Source organism: Heteronotia binoei, chromosome 1 (assembly GCF_032191835.1).
Source record: "Heteronotia binoei isolate CCM8104 ecotype False Entrance Well chromosome 1, APGP_CSIRO_Hbin_v1, whole genome shotgun sequence".
Taxonomy (NCBI): domain Eukaryota; kingdom Metazoa; phylum Chordata; class Lepidosauria; order Squamata; family Gekkonidae; genus Heteronotia; species Heteronotia binoei.
This window is the reverse complement of record NC_083223.1, coordinates 116,407,810-116,433,258: the sequence shown is the minus strand read 5'-3', so window position 1 is coordinate 116,433,258 and position 25,449 is coordinate 116,407,810. Positions and strand designations below refer to the sequence as shown.

The 25,449-nt window shown below is 38.9% G+C and overlaps 1 protein-coding gene across 3 annotated transcripts in view; it reads right to left on the bottom strand.

Annotated features, from left to right (window-relative positions):
* Window positions 1-25,449, bottom strand: part of L3MBTL3 (L3MBTL histone methyl-lysine binding protein 3) — a 125,761-nt gene that overhangs the window by 60,010 nt on the left and 40,302 nt on the right. For 2 of the 3 annotated variants that reach the window (XM_060239245.1, XM_060239236.1), the window contains exons 3-12: window positions 25,295-25,406; window positions 23,174-23,333; window positions 21,280-21,415; window positions 20,880-20,964; window positions 18,337-18,428; window positions 13,873-13,977; window positions 12,009-12,144; window positions 5,725-5,816; window positions 4,481-4,632; window positions 478-554 (exon numbers count right to left, since the gene is read on the bottom strand). In XM_060239245.1, coding sequence (XP_060095228.1) covers window positions 478-554; window positions 4,481-4,632; window positions 5,725-5,816; window positions 12,009-12,144; window positions 13,873-13,977; window positions 18,337-18,428; window positions 20,880-20,964; window positions 21,280-21,415; window positions 23,174-23,333; window positions 25,295-25,406 — 1,147 coding nt within the window. Of the gene's footprint in view, window positions 1-477; window positions 555-4,480; window positions 4,633-5,724; window positions 5,817-12,008; window positions 12,145-13,872; window positions 13,978-18,336; window positions 18,429-20,871; window positions 20,965-21,279; window positions 21,416-23,173; window positions 23,334-25,294; window positions 25,407-25,449 lie in introns of all 3 variants that reach the window. The other variant, XM_060239233.1, reaches the window with a different exon arrangement.

Genomic DNA, 25,449 nt, shown 5'->3' with positions numbered 1-25,449 from the left:
TTTTCTCAGTTTGTTGATTCCCATTTGCTAGTTATTTCAGTTTTCCATAATGAAACATTTCTCTTGTTTGTTGTAACTGTTTCACTTTAGTCATGTGACCTCATTTCATTAAATTCCATACACTTAACATCTTAAGTACCTTCTACTAAATAATAACTACAATTTCCAGGACAAATGAGAACATGGTCCTCTCTGATATGGAGGGCTGAACAGGAAGAATTTTGAGTAGAGCTCTGTCCATGCAGCTGATCCTTCTCATCTCTCTCTTTGTGTTCTGCAGTCTTCGGAGTATTCCTGAGTACTGGAACAGCATGGGATGCAGTGTAGGAGACCACCTGATGGGGGAATCTGCAAAAACTATGGACACCCCTCATCCCTGAACTATTGCAGTCTCTACTGCTTGGCACTCTTAATTAATTTAAAATTACAGCTTCAAATCTGAAACAAATGTATACAGATGCACTGTTTCATACAGACCTGGAGGAGTAATAAGAGTTTTTCTGTGTTCTTTACACCATCCAACAGGATGAATATGTGGACTAGCTGCTTCACACCTGCAGGGAGAACACAACGTCATTTCTATACATGGTTTCATGGTAACTTAGGTTCCATATAGGACAATGTATAGCCTGTGGGACACACAAAAGAAAATCTGGATTGTCTGCAAAATAGGGAGAGAGTTTGTATTTACTATGGCTAAAAAAAGAGCTCTCAGAGACGTTATTTACAAGCCGGGGGTGGGGTGTGATTTGCTAGTAATAGTCTGTTGTTTTTAATAGGAATTTTTAAATCCTTACTGAATGTTTTAAAAGTGTTCTGGTACCCTTAGTATATGGAGAGGCAGAATATAAATATTTTACATAAATAGAATAACTTGCTCTTTAGCCCAGAATAATCACAATAACTTTAACAGGAATACTTTCTAGAGGAAATTTCATGACTCCAGAACAGACTGTTTTGTTTTTTGAATTAGGCGGCTCTCATTAGCAAAACCAAACAGAACCCAGATATATTTGGATAAAGATCTGGATAAACATTTAATTGGAATGCCTTTCTATAGTCTTTTATAATTCACAGTGGTTCACTGGCAAACATGATATAAAGTGACTTTTGTTAGTATTCTCATGAATTCCTGGGAGTAAGACTAATCAGTTATCTAATACAGAAGCCAAAGACCTCCATCTAGTGTTCACATTGAATTTCACATCTCAATATGTGCCTTGACTTAATCTAGTAAAAATTTAAATGGTTGTTATTAGGGTTACTAGCAATTGGCTAGCAACCAGTGGGAGTCCAGGAAGAGGTGGGGATATGGGGCCACTGCTGAGTGACAGTGTTACATGACTCCTGGGGAAAACCCAGATGTGACATAAAGGGGTATGACATCACTTCTGAGTTTTACTTGTAAGTGATATAACACTGTCACCCAACAGCATTTTTTTCTCCCACTGGCTGCTACAGTGACAACAGGAGATAGGAGCAGGAGATTTCCTGCCCCCAGCTGCAAAATAGAAAGCATGATTATAGTGAATTTAGTGATAAAATTACATTTACACGTTAGAAGATGAACTATCTCACATCTGAGTTCCTTAAGAACTCTTGGGTATATACCATCAGGACCTGGAAACATATTGGTTTTCAGTTTCCCCGTAAGTCTAGAACTTCATCTCTTATCACCTCAATTGTCTCAGTTCTTCAGACTTTCTGAAAATAGTGGCTGTGGCCTGGATACATGCCCCACATTTTCTACAGTGAACCCAGATGCAAATAATTCAGCTTCTCTATCCAGATCCCCTACTTCCTTTAGCAAACCTCTTATTCATTGGTTATCCAAAGGCCCAACTGCTTCTCTGTTTGGTTACCTGCTCTGGATATATTTAAAGACATATTTTATAGTTTGTCTTGATGCTTTTAGCAATCCATTTCTCAAATTCTCTTTTTGCATGCCTAACATCTTTGTCTCATTTTCTGTATTTTCTGTACTTTCTTTTGACTACTTTCAGTTTTATTCTGCCTTTGCTAGACCTCCTAGCAACTATCCACATATTAATAAGACAGCCCGCCTCAGTTAAACATGGCTGACTAGCTGGTCAATGGCAAAGTATTAAAGCAGAGAAATGGCTGTCTGATACTGAGCTATGTAGACTAGGAAGCAGAAGTTTCATGGCCCACCCTCATTTTTCATTGAACAAGCTGCATTCAGCTACATTTCATTTTGTTTCACTCCTTTCATAATTCTTTGTAGGGCCCCAGCTTATTAATTATATCTAGGATTGCCAGATCCCTTTGTCTTGCTGGTGAGGGGGATTTGGGGGCATTCCAGGAGTGGGCAGGGATGTCCCTGGTGTGCTGACATCACCCAGAAGTGACATAATTACATCAGGGTGATAGGGGGGCCCATTGCCCTCTGGACTGCCTGAAGAGAAACCAGCCAAGGCAGAGGGCCTGGCCCAAGGACCACTCACTGAGGGCTGAGCCTGGGAATGAGGAGCAAGGCTTGGAATGTGGAAGGCTACCCCAGAGTGAGGAAGATGGTAGTGAAGAGTTCAGGTAAGGCTGGGAGTTTCGCAACAGCAAAGAGGAGGACCACCCACACTGCTGAATCATGCTGGTGGCAGAAAAAGCAGCACACCAATGAAGAGGCTGGCAGGAAGCAAATGCAGAGGCATCGGGCCCATCAGTGAGAGAGAGCGAGAACAGGTCAGGGGAGGGAGGCTGGCACTGGAACGTGACAGGGCTCTGCCAATGGAAGGGGGACTTGGGGGATGGACAGGAGGGAGACCAAATGAGGAGTGGAGCAGGGGAATAAAGGGAGAGTCTCAAAGGACAGCCAGGGAGGAGATGGACCAATGAGCCTGCCCCTTCACTTCTCTTCCTTTAATACAGAACATGGGATGGGGAAGAGCAGGGCTCTTTTTCCATCAGGAGCTCCTCTGCATATTAGGCCATGCCCACCTGATGTAGCCAATCCTCCTGGAGCCCTGTAAGCTCCAGGAGGACTGGGTACATCAGGGGGGCATGGCCTAATATGCAGAGGAGCTCCTGATAGAAAAAGAGCCCTGGGGAAGAGGATCAGTAGAACTGGAGCAGATGCAATCACATCACTTCTGTGGGGGTGGGGGAATGGCAACTCTATTTAAAAATATCTGAGCAATTTGGAAAAAAACCTAATTGAGCAAATATAATCAGAGTGGGATATTTTGTTTCCACTTGACAATTAATTTAAGTTACTATAATTATTACACATACATAACAACTTTATATAAGACAAATTCTTTCTGCAAACACCAGTGGAAATATCCCGGAGATATTTCAGTTGTGACATCAAACCAGGGTCGTTTTGTAGAAAAATAGGTGGTGGAGATCATCCAGGGATTGTTATGCAGCTGCACCTTCTATTCAGTGGACAAAGTGGGAAGGAGGAGGTGGAACTGTCAGAAAGGTTCAGGAGCTGTGCTCCCGTGAGCTCCCGCTGAATCCAAGGCCTGCATCAAACTATTGTCAGGCCTTCTGTCACTATCTGAACAAGTCTAGAAGTGTATGGTCCCTCCATATATTTGGGAGTCAATTAATTCCAATGTAGCACAGTCTACAGTGTCATTACGTTCCTTAAACAAACCATGTGTCTACAATGCTTAGTGGTGTTTTGGTGGCTGAAGTTGATTATTCTCTGGTTTTCTCTTTATCCTGGCATTTTTCTGTGGCCCCTGAAAAGCCACTATTAGGGGTTGGGAGACTACTGCAAACAGAAAGCTATGTGGGCCAAGACGAAGAGGAATCGGGCAAGATTGGCTGTCTCCCCTCAGTGAGATGTCTATGAGATCCAGCCTTTGGTTTTGTGTAGAAATGTAAACTGTAGTTTGCCTGTTTGTATAAAATGGCAAACTACAGTTTGCACTAAATGGGAATCATAGACTACAAGTACATAAAATAAGCATGTACTATTTTCCAGGGCTTTTCTGGTGGCAGGAACTCCTTTGCATATTAGGTCACACACCCCTGATGTAGCCAATCCTCCAAGACCTTACAACAGGCCCTGTAATAAGAGAGCTGTAAGCTCTTGATGGACTGGCTACATCAGGGGTATGTGGCTTAATATGCAAATGAATTTGTGCTATGAAAAAGCCCTGCTATTTACTTAACAAGAAGCTATGTAATCATCTCACTGTAGTAAGCCAAACTGCAGACATTGGTTGACATAATGATGACATAATGACATTGATGATTATGAGACTGAAAAAAAGTCAGTCAAGCAATTACTTTATGGTGCAATCCACACTTTGAATTAATTATCATAAATACGAATGCAGTGATCAGGCCACTGCACACTGTTGCACTTCTTCCATTAGCAATTATAAACACAAAGACATAATGATAAAATACAAGAAATACAGTTTATGGAAAACACAAAAGAAGGGGGAAAGTTAATCAAAATTCCAATTGTTATTATTATTATTAGAAAACTTTTAAGAATACATACCAATAGTCAAAGCTCTCATCCCAGTTGTCAAAATGAACTAGGAAACGATTTTCCACCATGTCTGTTACTGTCGCAACACATATGTATGTAGGGTTCTTTTTGTCCACAGCTTCAAGCTTCATCCCAACTCGAAATCCTGATGGAATTACTGTCTGAAACAAAGAGAGGGATTTTTGGGGGGTGGGGATGATCAGTATGAAGATGGTATATTAGCTGTTATTAAGCATTACCAGAACACCAAATAAAGCAGAAATAATGAGAGGAGATTAGATGAGTCATATCTCCAAAAGCCTCTGGATTATCTCTTGCCAATATTCTGTGCTTGAAGACTATTAACAGTCATATGAATGCGGCTCAATAAAACAGATATTCATCATCATGCATTTTGAACCCCCAAAATAATCTGAATGTATTAAAAACTGGTTTTCATTCTGTCTTATCCAACATCAGTTTCAAATAAACTTCACAGTTTGGAAAGACACGAAGCAGGAGGTCTGCTAGCCTGTTATAGCTCAATGCTCTCCAAACAGAACATGGATCCAGGCAACCATTTTACCACAATCGGTATGTAGCTATAGTCTCCTTATATCTTGATAGGATAATTCAGAGTGTGGATAAAGGCGATCATTTGCCATGGTGTGGGTGTAACTACCTGAGCCAAAAGGAAAGGTACTATTTTAATTAACAAATTAAATTAATTAAATTAAATATCTTAATTAACAAATTAAAAACATACTTGTAAAATATTTATAACATCTTGGCAAGATGAGAAGAACTGATCTACAAGTAACTGTTTGCAGGCCACTGTGTGGCAAAGGTTTTCTGTATTCACCCAAAGTCTGTTCCTGTTGTTTTGTGTGGAGCCTCTGGAAGGATTATGGATTCAGTGCCACTTTTCTAAGACATGTTTCTCTCACGGTTTATTTCTACATCTAGATGGCATTATAATGCTACCAAATACAAAGCAGAGCTTATGGGATGACCTAAGCTACCTCTGGAAGAAAGTGCTGTCCTGCTGCTCACTGTAATGTCATTGTACCATATCAAACAGGCAGGGGTTGATAGTGAGGAAGTACAAAAGATTTCCCAGGTATTTTATTTAAGAGGTTATGTTCCTTGTTTTAGACTTAAATTCTCCAGAAACATACTGATATGAAACCACTGTATTTTCAACAAGGCCAAGGTTTGGTATATTATATAGAAACAACCCTCAGCAGAGAAGAAAAAAATCAGAGAACACTTACTGTATTTTGGTTTTCAAACAATGATTTAGGGGCAGCTTGAACCTTGCATTTCTTCAGATATGAGGGCCAATTAAATTCATCTTCTTTATATCCTGAAGAAGCCCATGAAAGAAAATGAGAAGGAAAATATTCCTTTTATTTGAAGCAGTTATGTCAACCACAGTCACCTGTTAGCTTTGTAACTGATTCTGACTTTCTGCCAAATCATCTAGCCTAGAATTCAGTACTTAAAAATCCTTTTGCTTTTGGAATATTATTGTACTGAATTCTAGCAGTTGCTGTACCCTTTTTTCTCTTTTTTTAAAACTTGTGCGTGTGTGCGCATGCACACATGCGCCTGGAAGTCATGGCTGACTTCTGGTGACCCCTACTGGGGTGTAGACATTCAGAGAGGTGGCTTTTTATTGCCTAACCCTGCATCTTGTCCCTGGTATAACAAAAAAGAGGGAGAGAGGCGAGAGCTAGGGAAAATGTCCTGATGGTAAAGATTTAAAAACTGTCTTAATGGTGGTTCAAGGTTTGTTTTATTTTTGCCTCCAATTACACCCCTGCTCTTGCATGACATTCCCCCAATACAAACAATCACTTTCCCTCATCCTATCCTATATTTCTCTTCCTCTTCCATGGCATTCCAAACACAGTTCCCACCACGCACCCATCCCTTCTTCCAGTGGGACAGCCTAACGGAGGAAGCACCTGAGAAAAGGTGTAAAGTGTTATTACAGACAAGCCAGGGGACCATATATCTGACACCTCTGAGTTTCCAAACCAAGCACCTTCCTATGGTGAAGGCAGCTGCTTATAAATCTGCATTCCCTGCACTGCCTACAAAGCCAGTCCTTACTGGGCTCCACTGAAGCAGAGAAAAGCTTGGACTGCTTATTTGGTTTGTGGAAGAAGAGAATGTGCACAAAGAAAGGCAGAGGTAGGCACCTCCATTGGTGGCCACTGATACTATTAAGAGCTGTAACAAAAAAGAAAGAAGCAACTTGCAGTAGGAAATGTACCATACAGAATAATATGCATAAAACAGCTTGTGGGTGTAAAAGCTTCCACTCTTCCCCACAATTTGTACATCCTTTCTTTTAAAAATTGTTTTATTAAAAATTAGGTTCACAAAAAAGAGCAATCTAAAATGAAAACAAAAACTATTCTAACGTCAGCCAGATGATTCTCCCAAAAAACCCTAAGCTAAAAATAGATTTTTGTACAATTTTCATACAATTGCCTAAAAACTCATATTGATACATGTTTACAATAGCCTTACAATTTTAACCAATCCTATAACCATTTCTACACAGAAGAACTTCAGTTTGCTCAAAACCCCAATAACTGGCTTCCAGGTTTCATCATAATCACAAGGTGAAAAAAAGAACCAACAGAATTAATTGTTTACTATTTTCCCATGACATAGACATCCCAAAGTTTGTCAAACCAAGCATCGATGGAAGGTCCCTTTGGGTTTTTCCAATTGGCTGCAAGCACCTGTCATGCAGCTGCAATCAATATTGAGACCAAGAAACACTGACTCTTTTCCATTGAATAATCCAGTCATAAACCAAAAATAAAAAGGTTTGGAGACATAGTGAGGGAAATGTCTACCATCTCATCTGTGAGATCTTATCAACAACCATGCCCCCAAAAGATTGGATCACTGGACAAGACCACCATAGGTGTACAGGGGAGCCTAATTGATTACACCCTTTCTTTAAAAAGTGAGCTATAAGAGGATCCAATTTTATTAAGTTGGGCACAAACGTCAATTAGAGATTGTCTTATAAAATTGGAACTTTAAAGGAACTATAGATGATTTGTTAGGAGAGGAGTTCAATATTCTCTGTCATTCTTCAGGAGTTAAAATCTATTTTAATTCTTTCTCCCAAATCTTAGTATATGTAAGGGGGTTTATCTTGGAGGTTCTTATAAATTTTAGAAAGTAAACCTTTGGTTTCTTCCTCAGTGTTTCTGAGTATTTTTCAAACCTTGTTAGCAGCTGAAGGAGATGACTGTATTCTATTTTTAATTTGATAGCCTAGTTTGTCCTCTACCATATTTTTCAAAATAACTGCCATTCAATATCCAGGCACAAGGTCTATCTAAGCCAGCCTTCATCAATTCCTGGCATCTAAAGGATTCCCAACCAGGAGGAAACCACTGTTGATTTAAAATAGTAGATACTGGAAAGTAATGAAGAGCTAAATTCTTAAAGTATTACAGAGGAATGGATTCACTGAGATTAGAGGAGATCTGAATTTTTTCTGTTGTCCAGATAGTTTCTTTCAATGTCAAGGATCAGTGAAAAACTCCTCTATAAAAAATCCATTTTTCATTTGGGGAGCTATGTAACAACTAGACTACCTGTGCTAGATTTGAGGGAACATAGTACATATTCAGATCAGAAGAAAGGAGGCCACCCATTTTCAGATCAGGAGACTGAAGACTATCCCTTACCCTGGTTTGCTAAAAGTCAGATAAGAAACCTGTGATGGAGTTTTTTGCCCAAATAAATGTATTTAATGAATTTTGCCAAAGTCTACGCTTCTTATTGGGAATCTCTGTCAGAATTGTCCTTAATAAAACTAAAAACTTTGGTAAAATAAAGCTTTTTACTATAGATATCTGCTTACAATGGAAATTGCAGTTTTCACCACTTTTCCAGTAAGGCCGTGATGCTTATCAAAGTTATATTTAACCAATAGTTTGAGATCTCTAGGGATATGGATGCTGAGGTACTAAAGCTATCACTGACCAAAGGGAATAAATAGTTTTTTAAAAATTCAGATTCCAGATTAGTGGACAAATTTATTGGATAATTTTCAGATTTAAGAGTATTTATCCTCAATCCAGATATTAAACTAAAGTCATGTAATGTCTTGAGTACTGCTTGTAGAGAAAACACTGGGGAGGTAAGAAAGAGTAAAATATCATCTGCAAAACGTGAGGTTTTGTTTTAATGGGAACTGTAAACTCCTTTGATATCAGTATTGTTCCTATTTCCTCCACTAATGGAAATAGTAATTCAATATTACATCTTTTCAAGAAGCTGCTATGTTCATGAAACTGAATACTGAAAATCAAATATAAAATTGATGTTTCAAATGTTTCAGAATTCAATATTCAGTACAATTAAATATGAACAGAAAAATACTATACAAGAGTCATATAATTACAGATGGACTTTTAAGAATATAGTTTAATTAAAGATGGACTTTTGAGAATATGGTTTAAATATCGGAATTTATTGTATCCTCTAAATTCTCTGCTCATGTCCCCAACAGAAGCTTACCATAATAAGAATATGAGAACTAAAAGTGGTTTCTTAACATGCAGGGATATGGTAGATGCTCAGGGGAAACCTAAGTTGTGAAAGGATATTAGAGAGGAATGAATTGACATTCAATGGCTACTATACTACCAATCGACCTCAAGATTAAAGAAGATCATTCAGGTAGAACCCTGAACGAGCTGACTGAATTTGAACAACTGGTTACAAGACAAAAAGATCGTTTATTACAATGGATATACAAGTTATTACTTCACTGTGAAACAAAAGAAAAGCAAGTGAAAAAAATATGATAAAATGGGTGCAGAACTTCAGAGAGCAAATACCTATGCAACAATGGGAATGATTATAGGAAAAAGGAATTAAATTCACAGACAGCCAGAAATTAAAAATAAACTGGTACAAAATGTTTTTCAGATGGTATAGCTCTCCAAAGGATATCAAGAAAGTAGACAAAAATTATAAAGGAAAATGTTGGAAATGTCAAGATATAGATGGAACCTTTTGTAATATGTGGTGGACTTGTAAAAAAAGAGAAAATATACTGGAAGGAAATACATGGAAAAATTCAGAATATGTTAAAATTCAAATTCCCTATGGAAACTAAAAGCACACTATTAGGAATATTACCTAAGAAATTACCAAAAGTTCTGGAAATTCAAATATATGGTGAAAGCTGCAAGAATTATTTACACACCAAAATGGAAATCAGACATTTGACCAGGCATAGAAGAATGAGAAAATCAACTTGCAGTCCTGGAAAAATTAATAATGTATTTAAGAAATAGATCAATTTTGAAATTTGAGGAGAGATGGAGTGTATTCTACACACATAGGAGAAAAACTTAGAATGAGAAATAATTTAAAATTTAGAATGAAAAATAAAAATGTACCACAATGTTAAGCTGATTGAGAATAAGTTTTGAATATAAATGTATAAACAACAGGATTTGGGACAAAATATTTTCTGCTTTTAAATGCACGGTACATAAGAACTCTCTAACAAATCTTGCTATATTAAATGATGAAATATGTAATACAGAATATGTGATAATGATGTAATTAATAATAAAGTTGCAAGATATATTACTATTAAAACTTGTAATTTAAAATGTCTGAAGTAAGGACCACTATATCTTACAGAATTTTTTTTAAAAATTGTGATGAGGGAGATATTGGGGAGAAATATTTTTCAATCTACTGCTTGGTATACCCTGAAATGTATAACAGTTATTGATATATACAACTTGTCACCCCCATTTTTAAAAAGGGTTCCAGAGGAGATCCGGGAAATTACAGGCCAGTCAGTCTGACTTCAATACCGGGAAATTTGGTAGAAACCATTATCAAGGACAGAATGAGTAGGCACATTGATGAACACGGGTTATTGAGGAAGACTCAGCATGGGTTCTGTAAGGGAAGATCTTGCCTCACTAACCTGTTAAAGTTCTTTGAGCGGGTGAATAAACATGTGGACAAAGTAGACCCAATAGATGTTGTTTATCTTGACTTCCAGAAAGCTTTTGATAAAGTTCCTCATCAAAGGCTCCTTAGAAAGCTCAAGAGTCATGGAGTAAAAGGACAGGTCCTCTTGTGGATAAAAAACCGGCTGATTAATTGGAAGCAGAGAATGAGTATAAATGGGCAGTCTTCGCAGTGGAGGATGGTAAGCAGTGGAGTGCCGCAGGGCTCAGTACTGGGTCCCATGCTCTTTAACTTGTTCATAAATGATTTGGAGTTGGGAGTGAGCAGTGAAGTGGCCAAGTTTGCAGATGACACTAAATTGTTCAGGGTGGTGAGAACCAGAGAGGATTGTGAGGGACTGCAAAGGGATCTGTTGAGGCTGGGTGAGTGGGCGTCAACATGGCAGATGAGGTTCAATGTGGCCAAGTGCAAAGTAATGCACATTGGGGCCAAGAATCCCAGCTACAAATACAAGTTGATGGGGTGTGAACTGGCAGAAACTGACCAAGAGAAAGATCTTGGGGTCATGGTAGATAACTCACTAAAAATGTCAAGACAGTGTGCAATTGCAATAAAAAAGGCCAACGCCATGCTGGGAATTATTAGGAAGGGAATTGATAACAAATCAGCCAGTATCATAATGCCCCTGTATAAATCGATGGTGCGGTCTCATTTGAAGTACTGTGTGCAGTTCTGGTCGCCGCACCTCAAAAAGGATATTATACCATTGGAGAAAGTCCAGAAAAGGGCAACTAGAATGATTCAAAGGTTGGAACACTTTCCCTATGAAGAAAAGTTGAAATGCTTGGGGCTCTTTAGCTTGGAGAAACGTCGCCTGCGGGGTGACATGATAGAGGTTTACAAGATAATGCATGGGATGGAGAAAGTAGAGAAAGAAGTCCTTTTCTCCCTTTCTCACAATACAAGAACTCGTGGGCATTCGATGAAATTGCTGAGCAGTCAGATAAAACAGATAAAAGGAAGTCCTTCACCCAAAGGGTGATTAACATGTGGAATTCACTGCCACAGGAGGTGGCGGCGGCTACATGCATAGTCAGCTTCAAGAGGGGATTGGATAAAAATATGGAGCAGAGGTGTAGCCACAATGTGTGTGTGTGTGTGTATGTGTGTGTGTGTATATATATATATATATATATATATATATATATATATATATATATATATATATATATATTTGGCCATTGTGTGACACAGAGTGTTGGACTGGATGGGCCATTGGCCTGATCCAACATGGCTTCTCTTATGTTCTTAAGTCCCTTTTTTCTTTTCTGTAAAACTCTTTCTACTATGATCTTATTTTTTTTAATAAAAAATATGTTAGAAAAAATATATGAACAGAAGATGAATATCCTTCATTGTTCCACAACCAGTGTTTGTAATGTGCATACCAATTTACTGTTCATGTGCCCCAAATCCCTCTCTACATAAATATATAGCTTTATTAACTATATATATATACACACACACACACACACAAAACAAAGCAAACTGCTAAAATTAGTAAGTAATGTGTTACCTTTTGGTGGATGAAGCTTGTGTCCTGTTTTCTCACACCAACCAACTGGATGAATGTCAGAGGAATCAGCATTTACCCAAAAATCATAACAATCTAAGTATTCATCAAAATGAAGTCTGATTCTATAGCCACAAACCTAGAACAGTAACAGGAAAAAGGTATATTCAAGTAAAAGTGTAAGCAAAATGCTTTAAAAAAACCCATGGGGAAGGATGGTGGCTCAGTGGTAGAACATCTGCTTGGTAAGCAGAAGGTCCCAGGTTCAGTCCCCGGCATCTCCAACTAAAAAGGGTCCAGGCAAATAGGCATGAAAAACCAGACTTGAGACCCTGGAGAGCCGCTGCTAGACTGAGTAGACAATACCGACTTTGATGGACTGAGGGTCTGATTCAGTATACGGCACCTTCATATGTCCATAAATGTAAGCAGAATTACAACTCTAGTGGGCTGCACAGAAATAACTTCATTCTTTGAAAGGTGGGGAAATAGCCACTGAAGACCAATGTCATGAATATATATAAATATATGAAGCTGCCTTATACTGAATCAGACCCTTGGTCCATCAAAGTCAGTATTGTCTATTCAGACTGGCAGCAGCTCTCCAGAGTCTCAAGCTGAGGTTTTTCATGCCTATTTGCCTGGACCCTTTTTAGTTGGAGATGCCAGGAATTCAACCTGGAATCTTCTGCTTACCAAGCAAATGCTCGACCACTGAGCCACCATCCCTCTCTCCATTATATCAAACATAATGGAACAAAAACCAACAGGGTTGCACTAGAGGTGTGCACACAAAAAAGGCATTTTTTGGGTTCAGACATACCAAACCTGAAAAAAATCAATATATACCAATATTCCTGAATCCAATTATTAGTATTGTATTGGGATTCAATAAATTATTGGCATTGACAAAATTAGTGGACTCCATTATACCCTATGGGGACATAGGGTATAATGGCTACTGGATCCCCAAGAAGCAGGGCTTCCTCAAATTTAAGCCAAATAGTGCCACCTGTCAGCTGATTGATTTAAATGGGAGGAAGCCATTAAACCCCTCCATTTCACTCCCCCTCATCGGAGGGAAGGAGTGCTCTCCTTGCCTCCATTGTGTGCCAGTTTGGGTGAGAACTTCCAGCTCATGTTGGAGGGAAGGGGGGCACTCTGAACCTTCTAAAGAGACCTTAAAAAGGTAAAGGTAGTCCCCTGTGCAAGCACCGGTCATCTACATTTTACCCCCAGCAAGCTGTGTACTCATTTTACTGACTTCGGAAGGATGGAAGGCTGAGTCAGCCTTGAGCCGGCTACCTGAATCCAGCTTCTACTGGGATTGAACTCAGGTCGTGAGCAGAGCTTGGACTGCAATACTGCAGCTTACCACTCTTCCTAAAGAGACTTCTAAAGACTGATCTCTGCAGTAGGCCTGCAAAAGCGTGGCCCCATGTGGGAAACTATGAAGATGAACCTACAAAAATAATTCAGTAGTGCAAGCACATAAATACACATGTGCATCAAGTTTAACCAGGTTTATATACGGTTTATAAATGGTAATTTTGTTATTTTGTTTCAGAAATGGTTCTTATCTTATATTTTCCCCATTACCACTGTCTGCCCACAAATTTTAGTAGGTTTGTTTTCCTACTGACTGCAATTATACTTTACTAGTAATCTCTGCTTGGTATATCAGTCTTTTCTCAGCACTACTCTATTGTATTTTTTTTTTTAAATATTCACTATGGTAATTCAACTTTTTGGGAGGAGGGGGCTGCAAATACATATGACATGAAGAACATTTTTGGCACCTTATTTTCTTGCTTCAAAAAGTGCAAAGCCCCAACAGCCCCGTGTGCTGCACAGTTTTTATACTCACCTCAGCCACTGTAAGGACACAGTACATTGACTGGTGCTCAGGGTCCACTCCTTCTAGTTTCATTCCAACTTTAAATGCATTTTTGTTGTATGGAAAGGATTGGTACTGAAACATCAAATTTTGCTATTTTTATTTAAATATTATTATATTTTCAGTATAAGCTGTTAATACACAAAAATGAGCAAGTATTTCAAGATATGGATCTTCTGCCAGAAATAGATTCAGCTGTTTTTTAAAGCTAGCCAAAAATGGCACAGTTAGGTCCTCGGTTCTTGAGAAAACCTCGCCATTAGCCAGTGCCTAAAGTAAAGATTTTTTTTAAATGTCTCTAGATAATGAAAACATCACATCTTGGCTTTTGAAATCCTCACATATGTGTTTCAAAGAATACAATTCTTCCAACAGAGCAACTCTCCCAGAGTTACTACACTCTATCATTGTTCAAGTCCATAACAAAATCATAAGTTTTCCTCCCCAAATCCTTAATGTTCCTTCTCATGCTCTTCAACTGATGTCCAGATCTAGTCACCAAGGGAAGATACCCATTGTCGTGAGAACTTTGGATTTGGGTCCTAAAAATTGTATTCATGCTCTATATATGAATGTATTAGATCAACTTTAAGTGAACCAAACTACCAAAATGCTTTTCAGCTCTCTGACCTCTCACTGACTGCAGTGTATAATTCTCTGTTCCCAGGAAAAGATAAGGAATGATATCTAAGGGTAACAAAACAACAACTTTGAGGCATCCCTCTGAAATGCAAGAATTTAAAATATTTGTTACCAAATGGCCTGAACCTGTAAACATGTAAACAACTGAAGGTATGGAAACAAGTGTCTTGTCAGGATGGACCTGTTGTTACCAAACCAAACAATGGCCAGCAGAACTTACACATGTAACAAGGTCTTCAGATCCTTTGATGACTTTGGTGTTCAACCTATATAAGCTGTGCTTTTCAGAGAATCAGGACTGCTTGGCCAGATCAGCAGAGAGGGTTACTCTAGCTCCTGCTGACTGTCCACAGTCCGAGAATTCTCTTTTTTTGGGGGGGGGGGGAGGAGATTTGTTATTTTGTCTTTTACTTTATTGCCACTATAAGCTAAGATAGAAGGGCTACTGTATAAGTGTTTTGTTGAATTGGCTGGACACCAGAGGGCTGCCCACCCCGGAATTCTGTCCTGTGTTAAAGGTTAACTTTATTTCCAAATAAAGATTACATTGTTGCATGAGTTTAGCCTTCCTTGTTTCACTTTTAGCTAGCCTTAGATAGTACTAGAGCACCAGTGTGACTGTCTGAGCCTGGGTAAGGGGCCATATTAGAGACAAAGGACTGAGACCAAGACTGGTAGAGGGTTGACAATGTTGGGAACTCCCCCCAACACCCATAAGCCACAAACTGCTGTAAGATGAGAAGGGAAATGAAACAGGCTGTGTGGGTCTCTTCTCTTTGGTGACCAGACCTGGACATCAGTTAAAAAGTATGAAGTACACTTAAGAAAAAACATTAAGGATCTGTGGGAAAGAGATGGCAATATGAGAAACTTGCACCATGGCTAGATCATCCTTATATCATTGGACCACTTCTTGGACATCTAGGTGGACCGTAAAGCTTAAAGCATAGGAATTTTCCAGGGCAGACATACTCTAAGTTAGAGCTAAACAAAATAAAACTGATAAAACGTTTTGTGCTCACTGATATTGGGATGAAAGTGGAATAGATTATCTATGTAGGGTCTCTCCCCCACCCCAGAGCAATCAAACAAGATCCTACATTCTTATTGGCCTATATTCTCACTGGTCCATTCATTACAGCAAATGAATGAATTCTTATAATTTTTTCCATGTGCATGCTGACATAATTGCATTTGCTGCAGTGAAAATTTAACTGAAATGATGGGAAAATATTGAAAACACTGTCTCTGCCATGAACTCATTTGATACTTTAAGGCAAGCGCCTAAACCACGACAGGAAAATAATGACAACTTAACACAGTCGTAGTAAGGATTAAAAATATGGGGTTGGATTTGTGCTAGGGGAAGGATGATTTTATCTAGTTTCCCATCCTGTAATAGACCTCTAAGTACTCCAAGCTATTTCTGTGGGCCCAGTCTCTCAGAGGCACCATTTTAGGGGGGCATTCTGGGCTGCAGCAGGAAGAGGGAGCTAGGTAAGTCACGCTTCTGTGGACACAGAAATTTTAAGTGAGAACTAAGCCATAATGTTTTTTGAAAATACTAAAAGTGCACCTTGACCTGAATAGCCTGGGCAAACCTGATCTCAGAAGCTAAGCATGGCTGACTCTGGCAAGTACTTGGATGGGAGACCTCCTTGAAATACCAGAAGTCAGGGGGTGGGGGCAGATTTTATTCAATTGCCTCCCTGAACACCCTTCAGATCCCAAGTAGGGGTCAGTCACCAGAGGTCGCTATGTCTTCGAGGTGCATACATACACACACCTGCACACTCACAATTCAAAAATTAAAAAACCCTTAAAGTGCTAAATAAGTTTAAATATTATTGACTGTGACTGCGAGCAGCTCTCCAGACAAGCTGTACCTTTTGTGGATTAAATTCCTCTCCCTTCACCCCATCATCTGCCAGTTTCCACTACAGTTAACTGCCATCTCAACTTCACCACTGACTGCTTGTGGCTAATCAACAATCCATAATTAAAACTACTACTGTAAGAGAAATAGAAGCTAGATAAGTCTTTCTATGTATTTTGCAATTAATTCAGATTTCAATTTTTTACAGCTGTATACACACACAAAAAATGTTTGTGGCATCTCGATACATTTAATTGTGTGTAAGGTTGAAGCACTGGGCAACATTTTCTATTGGTCACTGTCCCCCGGGTTTTCCATTGAACTGCAAAGAAAACTGTCACATAAGAATCAATTATATTCCCAGCAGCTTAATTATACTGCACACCATTCTCATGTATATTGGAATAAAGTTGGAATAGCACCAAAACTAGATATGCAAGAAAGAGACAAAAAAGTTGCAAAATTATGTACAGAAATTATTATAAACAAAATTGATACATAATGATTTTTTTTTGCAAAATTATTTATTTATTTATTACTTTGAATTTCTATCCCGCCCTCTCTGCAAGCGGACTCAGGGCGGCCAACAACATACAAAATTATGGGTTTTATGTTCTATAACTCCCAAAATAAAAAGCTCATCCTTCTGATTTACACACAAAATTATGCTATACAGCTGTCATTTTTATAGCGGCAGGCACAAATTTCTACTACTATAGTCACAATGTATGCAAGAAGTATTATGGTTTTGTTCTCAGCTATTTCTAACAGCTATTTGCACTATTTGTTCTAGATGTTTCAACACAATGTTTAAAGACAACCACGTTAGGACATGTGTCACATACATGCCCATGGCATAGCCAACATCATGAGCCAAATATACATGCAGATGCTATACTTGCACATGAGAAGAAACAGCTGTATGCTCCCAATGAGAGGATAGCTCATGGTTATGCCTGGTCATGTAAATTCCCTTTTTATACAAAACTCAGAAAAAATTGCAGAGAATGTACAAATAACTTTCATGTTCCTCCTTTGCTTTCTACAGATTACATGAACACAAGAAGTTGCCTTATAAGAACATAAGAGAAGCCATGTTGGATCAGGCCAATGGCCCATCCAGTCCAACACTCTGTGTCACACAGTGGCCAAAAAAACCCAAGTGCCATCAGGAGGTTCACAAGTGGGGCTAGAAGCCCTTCCACTTTGCCCTCCCTCCAAGCACCAAGAATACAGAGCATCACTGCCCCAGACAGTTCTAACAATATGCTGCGGCTAATAGCCACTGATGGGCCTCTGCTCCATATTTTTATCCAATCCCCTCTTGAAGCTGGCTATGCTTGTAGCTGTCACCACATCCTGTGGCAGTGAATTCCACATGTTAATCACCCTTTGGGTGAAGAAGTACTTCCTTTTATCTATTCTAATCTGACTGCTCAGCAATTTCATTGAATGCCCACGAGTTCTTGTATTGTGAGAAAGGGGAAAAAGTACTTTTTTCTCTACTTTCTCCATCTCATCCATAATCTTGTAAAGCTCTATCATGTCACCCCACAGGTGACATTTCTCCAAGCTAAAGAGCCCCAAGCGTTACACCTTTCTTCATAGGGAAAGTGTTCCAAACCGTTAACGATTCTAGTTGCCCTTTTCTGGACTTTTTCCAATGCTATAACATCCTTTTTGAGGTGCGGTGACCAGAGTTGTACACAGTATTCCAAATGAGACCGCACCATCAATTTATACAGGGGCATTACGATAAGTTATACCATTAATCTATCAAGGGCTGTTCTGACTAGCAGTACCTCTCAGTATCTGAACACAACACCTTTAGATATTTGCCCTGCAAATGTATAATAAATAAAGAAGCAAAGCTACTACTAAGAAACAGGCAGCTAGGACTTTAGAGGACAATGTACCTCTTTAAAAATCTTAGGAGGCGCAGCAATAGCCTTTTCTTCTTCCAAGTATGATGACCAACTCCATGCTTTCTTTTCCTTTGACATTAAAGCTGAAATTAGATATTAATGGATTTATGTATGCATACAGGCACAATTTTGCAATAAATGATTGGCATAAATCATTGGAGGATATTTATCTAAAGTAGTACTAGTTTATTCAATTAGAGAGCTCTTCTAATATCATCTCATACACTTCTGAGATATGGCTGATTTATGTGTTCTGCCTTTAAGCTGAAGAGCAGAGCTACATTTTGCTCCATGTTTATTAATAACTAGCAATGATCAATGGTAATTGTGAAAAAAAATATCTTTGTCAGTAATTAAGCAACTTAATTATTCTAATCACATCTATACTTCTACTTAAAAATCTCCTGTGGCATGGTATTAATGGAGCTTAAGTGTAAATGTACTATTGGATAAAATAATAAATCTTTTACAGAATACATGAAGCCAACAGCTTCATCGCAGACCCCTTTCCCATCAACAGGGGCACTAGGCAGAGATGCCTGTTATCCATACTGCTTTTCACTCTATCAACAGAACTCCTGATGGAATTAATTAGAACAGATTCAAACATAACCATAGTTAAGATTGGTCAAAAATCTCCCTCTATGCCGATGATTTGGTCCTCTTATGAAACCAGAGGATTCCCTACAAGCCTTGCACTTTAACTTTCAGGCTTTTGACCGAAACTCGGGCTTAGCAATAAATCAAAGCAAGATCCACCCTCTTAACTTGAAACCATCTATGGTTTCAAATTTAAAATCTCTCTTCAAATTTGTCTGAGTAGGTAAAGTATGTCACCACCTAGGGGTTTTTATACCTTTAAATTTTAAATTACTGATTCTATATAATTTTGACAAGATATGTAATGAAATCTGCACATAGATAACAGGGTGAAATAGTTACAACTATAATGGTCAGACAGGCTCCACTTGGTTAAAAAACGTTTTGCTACCAACGTTCATAAATTTATTTCGGATATTTCCAATAAACCTCACAGATCAGTCATTGAAGGGATGGCAAAAGACTCTGACCAACTTCTTGTGGGGCCAACAGGAAACCCAGAGTCCCCTTTAAGACCTTGTGTAGGGCCTCATCTGATAGTGGCATGGGTTCCCCCAATCTTCAAGAATACTATTATGCTGCTAATTTAATACATGTTATAAAGATACTGCATGAGAACTCCCGAGAAATGGTTACCTCTAGAACAAGCTTTTTCGGCCCATTCTCCGTTCAGGAACTTTGCTGATTTAAACCAACATTCAGACCAATCCAAGTGTCTTATAACTGTTCTTTCAATATCTCAATGAAGATTTGGGACTGTACAAAAAAAAGATCTAATTCAAGTAGTGGTGATGATTTCTATCTTACTGGTGGCAGCAAGGTTAGCCATTGCTTCAAAATGAAAAGCTAAGGAAGCACCAACTTTAGAACTATGGTTCGATGAATTATGGGCATAATTTGTGATGGGAAAGATCACTGATGGTCTAAACCCTCACTCCTGTGATGATACGAACTGCACCTTCGTAGGTACCTGGTTCCTAATACTGCAATACTTAGCTGAGAATGAGATTATTCCATCTAATGTCCACTTCCAGGACTGGACTTATTTCTGAGTATATGGTTGCTAACAGTTTCTCTGTTGGGGTTATGTATTGATTTAATGTCCCTAAAAGTTGAAGTATGGTAGCTGCCTTCCTTTTCTTATGTACCGTAGGTATTATTATTTCTTTCCTTTGCCTGTTTCCCCCTGATGATATAAGTTTTATTAATGAAATTAAGATAATGACTTTTTTTAAAAAAAAAGGAATAAAACAAGTAGCTCATAACAAAGTTAATGTTTTTGCATCATTTAGAACCTTTCTGTACAATTTTGATGTCAGTCGGAACACCACCACTTGTCTATTGCATCATGGGTTTTGCCTTAAATCCTGGGATAAAACATTTTGCCATAGCTAATCTTTGCAAGTAAAGGACAGAATGCTTTGAACCTCCCATGCCAATATTTTGTGATGAAAGAAGAAAAAATAAAAAAATAAAGACAATACTTGACCCTTTAACATTTACAAAATACAGAGTAGACACTGTGTCACAAATGGATTAGGAGAATTAGGATCCAATGTCATAGCAAATAGCAGGCCACTTTCTATGAAGGATTATCACAGGTTACATCTTTGGATGTAAGGCCAAACTACCTCTGAGTTGAAATACCCACTGGGGGAGCTATTTGCCCCACTGTTGCGCTGCACATGCTGCTGTCAGTTCATGTGCAGCACTACAGTGAAGCCTCTCCCACTCATGCAGCTTTTTCAGCTTGGGAAAACAATGCAAAAGGGAAGGATGACGTCCGTCTCTTCCCAACACCACACTCCTGAGACAAAATGGACCCTGGCAAGCTTGGGAACCTTAGTTTCCCAACTTCACATCTTTCTGTAAAAGCTACACAGTTGGGTCTGGGATATAATCACATACTAATGCAATTTCACAAACAGACTTACTTTGCTTTAAAATTGCCATATCTCTTTTCCTTTTGCGTGTGGCTCTCTGAGAAGCTCTTAGTATCCTCCCTTCAGGCTTCTCATCCTAAATTGCAAAATTAGACAAATACTTAATTTACCTTAGCAACAGACCAAAGAGTAAGCCTTGATCATTTGTATGACTTTTCATAGACATTTACTATATTGAATTACTATAACTAATAATAAAGAGTTAAATGTAAATGAATAATTAAACATAAATGAGCATTCCACAAAGATAGCATCAATTTACATTTTGATTGTTCTAGAATTATCACACTTAAAAGGCACAGAAAAACTGACTCCATTTAAATGACTTAAAAAATGGATATAATTTATAACTTTGGAATAGTTATTAGCCCATCAGATAGACCATACTAACTATTTCATTCTTTTTCTTCTCTTCTCTGTCTTGCACACAATCTCCCTTGGGGGGTGATTTGGCTTTTCTTTTTTGAGGGCCCTTAGAATAGTCTTCACCGTTGAGTTCTAATACTTCTTTGTCTTCCTTTTGTTCTCTAGAATGAGAATGAAATTACAATGTCTACATTAATTTCTTCCATTTAGAAAAAGCAACAAAAAAATAGGTGGGGGAATGACTTTGAAGAATAAATGTAAATGAAGCCCAGAATCCCTGCTTCTCAAGATATGACTAAAATGACAAGTGCCAAAAGTGTTAGTGTGACAGCGATACTATACAAACTGCAAAAAGAAAAGTTGACAGCCTTCACTTAGCAGACCTAGCCTGTTTTAAGCCATGTGCTTTCCTGTTTGTCATTAAAAGCATTAATTTCAACTATTTAAAACCTTAAAGAAAGGGACAAACTAACAAACAATGCTAGCAAATGCAGCTGAACTAAACTGAAACCACAGAACATGTAAACTAATATGAGAAAAAACAGCAAAATAAACTGCTAAAACACAGTACTCTGTGGTGATTAAATTACCTTCAGTTATGTGTTATTGAAATAAAAGAAACCTAAGTAGAATTACTTCAGGTTTCCCATTTTGAAATTCATGCATTTCTTGAACAAGCACACATGCTAACTTGCTGCTATAACGACACTTAAATAGAGCTTTTAAACCAGAGATCCTCAACCTCCAGGCCGTGGACCAGTACTGGTCCAGGCCTGTTAGCAACTGGGCCATGTATAATTATTTCATGTATTACAATGTAATAATAATAATGAGACATTGGATTTATATCCTGCCCTCCACTCCAAATTTCAGAGTCTCAGAGCAGCTCACAATCTCCTTTACCTTCCTCCCCCACAACAGACACCCTGTGAGGTGGGTGGGGCTGAGAGAGCTCTTACAGCAGCTGCCCTTTTAAGGACAGCTCTGCGAGAGCTATGACTGACCAAAGGCCATTCCAGCAGCTGCAAGTGGAGGAGTGGGGAATCAAACCCAGTTCTCCCAGATAAGAGTCCGCACACCAAACTAACAGAAATAAAGTGCACAACTGCATCATCCTGAAACCATCCCCCCCCCCCCCCCACCCGGTCCCTGGAAAAATTGTCTTCCACAAAACCGGTCCCTGGTGCCAAAAAGGTTGGGGACCGCTGTTTTATACAACCCAAAAGCATGCTTCCTTTGCTTGTGAACCCCAATAGTCATTCTCCAAGAGCAAGTCTGCTCTTTCCTCCGGATTTACTTATTACCAAGCAACATTTTCTTCATGGTTTGGGGGCCAATAAGTAACCCTTATTGTACAGATTTAAGGAGTCCACTGGCATTATTTGCACAAGTCCACAGAAAACTGTGCTACTGCAGCCAACCAGAGGCTGTTGTTGCCAGTACTTAAGGTGAGTGTATCAGTTCTTAGTGCCGGTTCTGAGGATCCAACATTTAGACTGATTTTATTTACTGTGTTCCACTGAAATCCATGGGACATTTGCATTTAGCAGCCAAATGCCATTTACCTGCTTGTCAATGTTCAGTCTTCAAGTACTTTGTTTCTGGTATGAAATTTACAAAAGACTGGAAAAGGTTCATAGTCGATTGAAGTAACTTGCAAAACTTCTACTAATGTAGATAGTCAGTGACAGCACCCAATACATTTTGTTATAGAGGTTTCAGCACTCCCATAGAGAGGGATATTGGTTATCTAAAGATACTGAAGCTAAAACAGGGATAACTACAATAGAATTGTCAAGTAGATATAAAGTTGGCTGATTGAGTGATAACTTTGTCATGTTGGCTTGATGTTCTCTTTCAGTACAGCATCTGCTACACTAACTAAGACATTAATCTGCATGTAGTAGGCTAATTCTTACCTGTTATTAATCTGATAGCAACATTTTTGATTGCAACTCTTCTCTCCAGCTATAAACTCCTCAATGGAACCAGAATGAGAAAAATTTTCACAGAAATTATTCCCATCCACTTTGGCGGTTTCTTTCAGTTTGGGTGAGACTTCTGTCTTTTCTAAAAAGACTACAAAATGGAAAGAAGAAGAAATGGTCAACTGTACAGTGGGGGGAAATATCAGACCTGCTTGTAAACCAGTCAAGAGAAGACACGTTCTCTATAGTCTGTATCAGTACACAGTTTCTGTATGCCAGGAAGGCTTATGCATGCTCTAATGTTGTTACAGCATATTTAGTTGTTACAGCGTATTCATCATATTCAACTATTATTTTTACCAAGTGTAGGCTATGGTTTAAAAACACCAGAACTTGAAAAATTAAAAAAAAATTCTTTCAAATATTTTGAAATGAAAGCCAATATCAGAGATGAATTACAGTACATAATCTAATGCAGCAGTATAATATGAAAATGCTTAATTTCAATCATCTGATACTGTAAGTTTCTAAGGACACATCAGTTTGTGGCCTAGTTTCACTTTTATCACATGACAAGTAAAATTCAGGTTTCCATTCATCCAGCCATCTTGTTTTCAAACAACAGGTCTTCAGCCTTTATGCAATTATTGATACATGAACACATGAAGCTGCCTTATATTGAATCAGGCCACTGGTCCATTAGGATCAGTACTGCCTATTCAGACTGGCAGTGTCTTCCCAGTGTTTCAGGATGTCTTTCACATCACATCCAGTCTTTTAACTGGAGATGCCGGGAATCTTCTGCATGCCAAAAAGATGCTCTACTACCTCCCCATGGCATCTAACCTAAGCCACCATTCCAATAGAGAATATATAGGGCTATGCTCTACCCAAGGGTGGAATTCTAGCAGGAGCTCCTTTGCATATTAGGCCACACACCCCTGATGTAGCTTGGCAGCAGCAGTGGCAGTGCAGTTTGCAGTGTGCCCTACCGCCACCTGCTGTAGCTCTGCCTCTTATACTGCATCTGTGCTTGAAGCTTGAAGCACAAACACAGCATGGGCGGCAGAGCTACAGCAGTCAGCAGCGGGGAACACTGGGTTTGCCCTCAATGGGGGCGAGGGTGGGGGGAGGAGGAGTGTGCTGGGCATGGGCGGGGAGGGGTGCTGTGCCTGGGGCATCAGCCTTGTGCCAGCACTCTAGTGTTGGCGCTGCTTAAAATGGTGGCAAGTAAAGTTTACTAAGCTAAGATGATAGTATGAGAATGCTGACATTTGAATATTTACTCAATCTATTTTGGCCTTCCTCAAACAAAATACACATCTGTTGTAGCACACAGACTGTATTGCCATTTCCTCTGCCTTTTAAATTATTCAGATGCTCCCCCAGATTACTTATTCTGGAGATATTCTGACAATGAAAACCACTGGAAAGTGTTTCCTTAAATAATAGATAGTATTACATGGGGATACATTATTGGAGCCTACTGGTGCCCTGCTCACATGTTACAGTGATCATTCTGCATATGCATGTGTATTCCTGTTTGCAGGGGTGGAATTCTAGCAGGAGCTCCTTTGCATATTAGGCCGCACACCCCTGATGTAGCCAATCCTCCAAGAGCTTACAAAAAAGAGCCTTGTAAACTCTTGGAGGATTGGCTACATCAGGGGTGTGTGGCCTAATATGCAAAGGAACTCCTGCTAGAATTCCACCCCTGGCTCTACCTAAATTTTATCTCTATGTGGTAAGTTAGGCTGAGAGAGACAGAGGGTGAGCAGCCCAAGGCTAGCTTTTAGACTGTCAAATCCTAGTGTGCTACTCTAACCACCATATTACACTGGATAGGTCTTACAATTCTGCTGCACAGTCTGCGCAGAAGAATTTCTAAACAGCAGTGTGACAGTTCTGGAGCAGATGCTGCTGATTTAAGAACAGAACACATCAAATTACACAGTTCCAATGAAAACTCTTTTTTTTTCCAAATGGGAGCTATATAGAGGAGGTAGTATGTTACTGGCTTCATTTTACTAGTTAAAAACTCTTAATCTCTGCCAGATACACTGAACAACTTGGCTTTAGTACATGAATGCACAAACAAAATTACTATCTAACCTTCTTGAGCAGTTGGTACCATCCATGTTGTAGTAGCTGTGGCTTTCTTAACACTTTCCATCTCCATTTCATCTGTGATCACTTCCAGTGCTCCAAATTCATTAACCCGAAACTGATTTTAAAAACAGGAAAAAATGTTCCATTATACAAGGCTC